General features: G+C 47.0%; 1 protein-coding gene across 1 annotated transcript in view; it reads left to right on the top strand.

Annotated features, from left to right (window-relative positions):
* The first annotated feature begins 2,011 nt into the window (after positions 1-2,011).
* The window catches only part of DOCK3 (dedicator of cytokinesis 3), a 1,382,531-nt gene continuing 1,375,412 nt past the window's right edge, over positions 2,012-9,130 (top strand). Inside the window, exon 1 of the mRNA XM_078661294.1 lies at positions 2,012-2,138. Within this exon, the coding sequence (XP_078517420.1) occupies positions 2,102-2,138 (37 nt within the window). The 5' untranslated portion in view covers positions 2,012-2,101. The remainder of the gene's footprint in view (positions 2,139-9,130) is intronic.

Raw genomic sequence — 9,130 nt, 5'->3', positions numbered from 1 at the left:
ACAAAGCTTCTAAACTAGTGGCGATAGCTCTGGATAGCATGCCAATCCATTGTTTTACATCCACTATTCCAACCGCGACAGAGGCCCACCTTATGAAGTTCAGTACTCACTCTGCTCCCGGTGGGAACAGTCCATCCCCATTCACCTGGAGAGGTCCCGTCCAGAAAGGAACACAAGCAAACCCAGGCAAGTTTCAGCCTTGTTAGGCCTCGTCGGTGATACATAGCTTCGATCTTGAGGCAGAATGAGGATTTTTGTTGCAGGATTCCAACCTTTTATTTACACGCTCACACAAAGTGACCCCAGGATGAATGCACATAATACTATTTAGAACAACAACGGTCCCATGCATACAAGTTTATGCGAAACAATAAATATAGACAGAATCAAATCTATATTTGGAGCGACGTATCCAGCCGGACAGAGGTCTTCAAATTTACTCAATGAAGAACAGAAGGGATACCTTCAACAATTCACCAGTGTGGGGCACAAGCCGAACCGAACTACCGACTGATCCGGTAGAATCCTGGTACCGCATGATTACACTATTGTAACACGGTTTAAATCATCATGCCCGACTGTGGGCTTCTCTGCCTTCAATAGGCCATTATCCCAGTGCCTGAATCGACTGGTTAACTACCCTGGCATTTAGAGGCTTAAAAAAACGTTAAGGCATTAATTAATGTCCTGATGATGGTCCCCATGATTTAGTAGTGGGACCGAAACGCCGTCGACCTGTCTTGCACCTTATACAAAACTTGATTTATATGTGATGTATATGTAAATGGTGCGGATTGTTATTTCTGTACACTCGAATCTTTACACAGAAAACGTTACTTTTGCCTTAAAAAGCCCTTTCTTTGTTCTGTATTGGATCTGAGAGTGTCTGGGTACAGGCTTGTGCCCCACACTGGTGAATTGTTGAAGGTATCCCTTCTGTTGGAATCAATTCTTCATTGAGTAAATTTGAAGACCTCTGTCCGGCTGGATACGTCGCTCCAAATATAGATTTGATTCTGTCTATATTTATTGTTTCGCATAAACTTGTATGCATGGGACCGTTGTTGTTCTAAATAGTATGCTCCCCGAGGTCCTATGCTGACTGAATTGGGGTCCCTTGTTGTTCTTAACATGCACATAATACTAGACTTCCAAGGCAAAACATAACCACCCCAATTAAGATCAGGGTCATAATAGAAGTATGCAATCATTTGCTAAGATGTCTTCTCGTGGTGTTGCATATTGGAAACATGTACTAAATACCGATGTCTAAATAAAAGTAATAGATAATTGTAAGGATTTCTCACGTATTGTGTATTATATCACTTAAATATTGAGGGGTTGTTTAGCACTGAAGTTGAGTTGTGGAGCCATTCCTAACAGAGTTGGAGCCCCCCGCCCAAAAAAAACACACACAAATCCCCCCAGAGGAAACAATGAGGTTGAAGATCCTAGAAAAAGGGCAAATGAGAAGAAATATAAATAGATACAAAGTGTAAAACAGACAAATTGGACTGCGGTAACAGCAGTGGGATAATGAAGGAAGCAGAGAGGTGAAAACGTTCCAGTGAGGTGAGTTGGTACGCAGAACTGTGACATTTGAAAGAAAGGAGCAAAACTAAATCAGACGTTCATATATGCGTCCGCGCCTGTACTCCACGCGTATATTTAGGAACAACCAGAAAGTGCGCACTGAAAGAGCGCTACAGCGCCTTGCGCAGACGCAGGCTGAAGCGAGCCGCTGTGCCGAGCATGGTTGCTGTCGAAGGAGGGGGGTCTCCCGCGCCTGCGCAGTGACAGTGCGCCAGTGACAGCTCGAGACCGAGCGACCTGTTCGTAGACCTGTTTCTGTGAACGCGCGAGGGACCCGGGTACGAGGCAGCGCGAGACCCGGGCGCTAGACAGGGGCGCGTGCCGCTGGAGCCCACCAAGTCAAGCGTCGACCCCGAGGAGACAGCGAGCCGCGAAGGCGGCCGGGGGCCACCCAGGTGAAGAAGAAGAAGAGAGCTGCGGCGGGACATGCGCGCCCTCCCCGCCGGGTGATCGCCTTAGCCCGGGCACCGCGGGGCTTTACCCCTCGCGCCCCCGGGCCGCCGCAATCATGTGGATTCCAACCGAGGACGAGAAGTACGGCGTGGGTAAGAGACTACTTTAACTCGGAGCTGTGTGCATAGAAGCACCCACACTCTCATTACCTCAGCAACAGCCTAGCATCATCACATCAGTATCTTATCCGGGCATCATGACCGTGCACCTGACATCAATGACATGCCCTCGCAGCATCAACAAGCACCCACTGCACCACTGTACCCAGGCAGCGCTATGATACGGACCTTCGCCGTGTCCCACAGCTACACTAGCATCACCCTGCCACATAGCATCATCACACAGACGCACGTCATCACCGCCATAACCCAACAGCATCATCACGAGCCACGGTAACAGAATAATCTCACAGTGGTGTTATATCTACTGTGGCAGCACCGCGACCTCGCTGTATCACACGAACAACACTACATTGTAACAACACATTATCATCACACCTTACAGCGTCAGTGTACTTCACAATATCAACACACCAATAGCATCATCTTACCTCCACAGCATCGGCATACCCCAAAGCATCTTTATACCTTTGCAGCATCATTTACCACACATCATCAGCATACCATACAGCATCCTCACAGCTACTCAGCCTCATCATACCCCACATCATCAGTAGACTCCAAAGCATCATCACAACTCTGCAGCATCATACCACACAGTATCACGATACCCTATAGCATCAGTGGATTTCACAGCATCATCGTACCAACAGCATCGCCGTACCTCCACAGCATCAGTGTACCCCAGAGAATCATCATAACTCCACAGCATCATCATGCCCAACATCATCAGCATAACTCGCAGCATCATCACACCTCCCCAGTGTCATCATGCCACACAACATCAGCATACCCTGCCTCATCAGTGTACTTGACTGTATCATTAAACCAAAAGCATTATCGTATCTCCACAGCATAAACATACCCTCTAGCATCATCATAACTCCACAGTATGATCATACCCCAAATCATCAGCATAGCTCACAGCATCTTCACAACTCGATATCATCATCATCATCTCACACATCATCAGCATACCCCAGAGCTTCATAACAACTCTGCAGCATCATCATACCCCACATCATCAGTAAACTCCAAAGCATCATCACAACTCTGTAGCATCATCAGACAACACAGTATCAGCATAGTCTACAGCATTAGTGTACTTCATAGCATCATCTCACCAACAGCATCACTGTACCGCCACAACATCAGAGTAGCCCAGAGCACCATCATAACTCCACAGCATCAACACACACATCATCAGCATACCCTAGAGTATCATCACTACTCTGGAGTGTCATCATACCCCGCAGCGAAGTCAACTCCAAAGCATCATCACAGCTCCTCAGCGTCACCATAACTAATATCATCAGCATACCTTACAGCATCATCACAACTCTGCAGCATCATCATACCACACAACATCAGCATACCCTAGGGCACCATCACAACTCTGCAGCATCACCATAACCCACATTATCATAAATCTCCAAAGCCTTCATCATACCTCTAAAGCACAAGAATCATCCACGGCATCACCATAACTCCACTCACCATCACAATTAGGCAGCATCACTATACTTCGTCAGTATCAGTATACCTCCACTGTATTATACACCAGAGAGTTACATAATCCTACAATGTCATAATAGCCCCCATAGTACCTCCCTGTCTTCATTATCATGATACCCATGCAAGTTATCCTCATACCTTTACAACATCATCATAAATTCACTTGGTGTCATATCCCAACAGTAGCATCTTTACCCCATGGTAATAGTATTCCTACACAGTGCGATTATGCCCTGCTCTGCATCATCAAAACTCATATCATCACCATTTCTGACAGTATCATCATACCACACAGCACCTTTACAACCCACAATATCATCCCATCCTCACACTAAGGACATAACCGAACAGTACCATCATAGTCCCTCACAGCACCAGCAGATACCAACTAAGCATTTTGGTTATCACATCATCTTACAGATATACATCTTGATGTTTTGAAGTGCATCATCACACACATACTCTCCATCATATCCAGAAGCAACATAATTCTCCATAATGACCATATCTGCACGCATAGTCTTAGTCATACCATGTGCCATTGGCCAACGGCAAACAACATTTATATCCTATGCAACATAATTACCACACTGCAAGCATCATTGTTCTATCCCAGCAGGGGTGGCCTTCAGCATGGATGAGATGGGCCCAGGACACGGACATTCAGAGGGACACAGGAGCTGCCTCCAGCAGTCTTCTGGCCAGTACTCAATTGGAGCTGGTGGTTTCCGGTGCTTGGCACCGGCACTTAATTGTCAGCACCCGGTCCTATGACAGTCTGTCACAAGGTGGCGCTGTCTGGCTAATTTAGAGATGATCACAACAGCAGTTAATTATTAACTCAGTATACATTAAACATGAATATTAATTGCCACCCAAACCATTCTTATAGCTTTGGGGGCCTGAAATGGTCAGAACTGTACACGTATAAGAGTGTGAATGTTAGTACTTGTGTTGTTACTATCCTTGGTGGCACTGGCAGGATCAACATGTGTTACAAGGTGCCATGGCATACTGATGATAGCTCTAGCACTTATTTATTTGCAAATTAAGCACTGCTTCTGAAGTGGCTCTAAAGAAACTTTCAGTTAAACATTGGTTCTAGAGCCTGCTTGTGCTCGTGTCTGCATGTTGACTGCTTTGCTTCTCATGACACTTGTTTCTCTTGCTCCCCTCAACACACCTCTCCCATTTTGTCAACACACAGTTGAAGAAGATAAATGGGAGCAGGTGCCAAATTTGATTCCATCCTGGGCGGTCTATGAGCAAAGGCTAGCTATACACCGGAAAGTGTTATTATGCACCCATCTTCATCATACCTTCCACAGAATTAGCCTATATCCGCAACTTGTCAGCTTAACAACCATCATAGTGTCTTCATATCACATCATCATCCTCACTGGCAGTATATTCACTCCATCATCACCATAATTAACCCTTAATATTAAAAGTACATTGAAAACATCATCCCACCATCATTATCACCATGTCACATCCAGCTGTATCCCTTTCATGATCATCTGCATCCCTTTACCATCGGCTCATAACATCTCATCAGCTACTTCATGGTTATTGCTCACCACCACCATCACTCCCTGTTATCTTCATCCTCAATCCCCATCATGATCAGTCCCCGGTATTATTATCAAGCTGCTATCGTCCTCCCTGTCTCTTGGATATTTCAGTATCACCATCACAACCCTTCCTTAATGCTCAGCCGCACCAGTCGCCTGGCCTGCCTGTCTTCATCTTCGGCCCGTTGTCATCATCACGCCATAAATATTGTAAAGGCACTATGCATTGTTCATAGCGTACTCCACAACTCAGGTCCAAAGGGAATTAAACACCTCTTTCAACGTTATGTCCCTTCTATACAGTTGTGTACTGTCAATAAAAATTGAATGGCTGTTCTCAGATTTAGGAGGGCAAGGTGGAGAGGAAAAGCCTTTGCTGTGGCGTCCTCTAAACTCTGGAACACTCTCCCTATATTAATCTTCTGCCTCAAGTCACACTTCTCCTTCCATAAATCTTTAAAGACCGGGGTCGCTGCCCTTTAATTGTTTCTAGAGGGTTGATGCTGCCACCTTTCCGACAGTGGTACCGCTTTTAGCGCTTTGATGCCTTTGGGCAATTGTTTGCGCTCTACAAGTTGGTCATTCATTCATTCTGTCATCACCCTTACCACCCTCCCACTCAACAGCGCCCCATCATCTTTAACCCATGATTGGTGGTGTAATCTGCGCACTCAGGCTAAATCGCTGCACTGAGCTCCGCAGGGTGGAGAGTCCATCCCAAGTGTGCAGATTCCACCATGAGTGCAGATTTACGCGCTCGTAACTTTGCAAGTTGTAAGTCCCTTTGTGAATCGAGCCACAAGCCTCAGATGACATCACCACTCCCATTCTAACACTGTCCTCAGCAACACTTGCATCCCCACCCTGTCATAACTGCATCCTCCAGAAATACTCTTTTCCCTACTTCCTGTATACCCCGTCTTGACATTTTCTCTGCCACTCTTATGTACCCTGTGGGTTCTTCCAAACCACACACTGTATTTGCCCCATCTGTCTCATCTCTAGCTCTTCTACCTTCCCTGCTCGGACATGACTTTACCCCTACACGTCACCCCATTTCTTCACAGCCTGCCAACATCCATGCTTTAGCAGCTTTCTGCCGCTCCACAATTCACTCCACTCTACCATTCCCAAGTCTTGAGGGCCATTCAGCACACCCCACTTCTTTCCCACTGTACCACTGTAATTTTTCCATGACCTGGCTGACACCTCATACCTTCAGCTCCACTGTTTATGTATATCTCCATAGGTCGTCTGTCTCTTGTGCATGGTCAGAAAGCTGGAAGCAGGGCTTTAAATGGGATGAAAAAACTAGGGGGTCTCTCAGAGGGGCGTTACTGATGTAATTAAAGGAGTGTCTTAAAAGCTCTAAAACTGAAAATCCATGCCTAGCTTAGTGTGCCGCCCGACTAGTATTTTGCTACTTCTGTCATTACATCCAGATACATAATACAGCAAGCAACGTTACACTTACAGCAAGCCAGTACTATTGGCTTTGCCACTGGGTGAGTGTTGCATAACAAGAATAAGCAACAACCATGCCATCATATTCAGTTCTGACATGACTGGACTGTGAAAGATTTATATAACGAGTCTCTTTGGAGTTACATCAAAGGCAGTGTAAGGTGGCACTGTTGCAGAGTTAAGATTTTTATTTTGTTCATCCTGAGGATGAGGGCCAAAATGGAGATGACGATAGGGACCAGTCTCAGCACCTTCATTTTAGAACTGCTGGTCTTAAGCACCTGGCAAGACCCGGCCCACTTAAAGCCCCGCTGGTAGTGTGTAGTTAGATACAGAAAAACATTTGTAAGGACTTTGAAGCTACACTTTCACCTACATGCGTTGTGTAATAAAATAGCATCACAAGATGTGGGAAGTGGCTCGGCTTGGATTTAAACTTGCTACTGCAAACATTAGGCCTGGACCACGTCTCCCTCTGCCATCATGGCTGTGTTTCGTCGTCCCACTGTGGTGCCTTCCTCGTCTGCCTTCATCTGGTCCCCACGCCTGCATCTCTTCCTCCTCTCCTCCCCTCTGCCGGGCTCAACTGGTTCAGGTTCCCGCTGCCCTTCCGCGCTATTGTACTGCGTTCCTCTGCACTGCTTGTGAGGCTGCCTGGCTGCTGTTTACCTCCTCGCTGTGTGGCATGCGGTGTGGGCCTGTCTCTTTTTCAGGGGACCTTTGTGGCGTGTCCGCTCCAGTTGCCTCCCACGTCAGGACATCTCATTTTCGCCAGGTCACGTTTCCCCCTTCACAGTAGTACATTTAGCCGAGCCCACACCGCCCCCAATCGTGTTTACACCGGTGTCAGAGGAAAGGGGGGCGGAGGGGTTCAGAGAAGGCTGCGTCAGGACCCATGCACGACTTTTCTACAAAGAAGGAGAAAGGGATGCTTAATATGGAGCATCATAGCACTGGTTTCATAAAAGGGAGGGGGGGGGGGGTGGGTTACTCCTGGTGGAAATTAATTCTATGGTGCACTGGGTTTAAAGCACCAGGGTGCTTTCAGGCCTCAGGATCCAGTTTTCTCTTTACGCGCTGGGGGCGGGGGCCCTCCGGGACCCGCGCGGTAGGGGCCGGGCCGCCTGTCACTATTGTATCTCCGCAGAAATAATCGGTAGGCGGTTTTAATCTGGTGATTTGTGAAATTCCTCTCCTCCCCCGTATCTAATCCCCGCCGATGCTGTGCTCTTGTTGACTCCAGACCTAGATGGTGGGGGCGTGGGCCGGTCTGCTGCGGAAGTGGGGCGGGCGGGGGGCGTGCAGCAGGTGCTCTCCCAGTCTTACTTCGCTACTGCATGCCATCATGCCCACTGGTGCCTCCAGCACACACACACACACACAGACCCCCCCCAATACATCAGCTCTGGGGCTTGGGGTGGATCGACGGCGCGGGGATCGATTCAGAGTCGGAGACAAGGGCTGCTGCCCTGTGGAGGTCACCGAGAGAGAGCGAGTGCCGCCCGTCTGCAGCATCCCTTGTCTGCGATACTGACGCGCCTCGCGCTCTCCTCACGTGCGCGCGGTGCCTGGCCGTAAACACGGCCGGTGCGGCGAGAATCACACCGGCCTCGCATTGTTTGCGAATGCCATTTTTAAAAACCTACTTCTCGAAAGTGTGTCAACACAAATAGCCGCCAGATCGGTTGTCGCCTGACAGATGGGACTGTGACCCGAAATGAGATACTTGGATGAGAGGTTATCATGAGCCAACAATTTAAAGTCGGCGACACGTAGAATAAATACCCTCTTTATCCTCGTTTTAGACTTTTCTAGGCACTTTGATTTTGACATGGGGGCAAACTTAATACTATTGATTCAATAAATTAATTAGAAGCTGTTGCATCGATCCAGCTGTGCATGCCAGATGTGGGTTGATCATACGTGGCAGCGCGCCTCAACGTTATTAAGTCGGAATATTGTGTAGTATTATGTTACAGAACCCTTTCTATGCAGCATACCCACATTTGCGCGCTAGATGTGCATTAATCATACGTGATACTGCAATTCGTAATACTTTCTGTAGTATGTCATTGAACTCTCTTGTGTATATATAAGTGTGCCTGTTCTCACTAGATGTGTGTGGGTCATACATTTTAAGTGTGTGTGATACATGATAGCATATCTCGATATTAATTCAATACTAGTGGTTCAATGTATTATTGAACACTTTTGTTTGTATTGTTCATTTGCCTGTGTAGTATAGGTGTGTGTCTGTGTGTGTTATGTGTGTGTGTGTGTGCGTGAGAGCGAGATACATAATAATGTAACTCGATATTATTAATTTAATACTCTTAGTTCTACTTGTTATCGAACACTTTTTGTATTGTACATCTACATATGTAGGATAGGTGCGTCTGTGTGAAATACATG

The sequence above is a fragment of the Lissotriton helveticus genome, chromosome 9 (assembly GCF_964261635.1).
Source record: "Lissotriton helveticus chromosome 9, aLisHel1.1, whole genome shotgun sequence".
NCBI lineage: Eukaryota > Metazoa > Chordata > Amphibia > Caudata > Salamandridae > Lissotriton > Lissotriton helveticus.
Note: the sequence above shows the minus strand (reverse complement) of the source record. Positions and strands in the feature narration are given on the sequence as shown.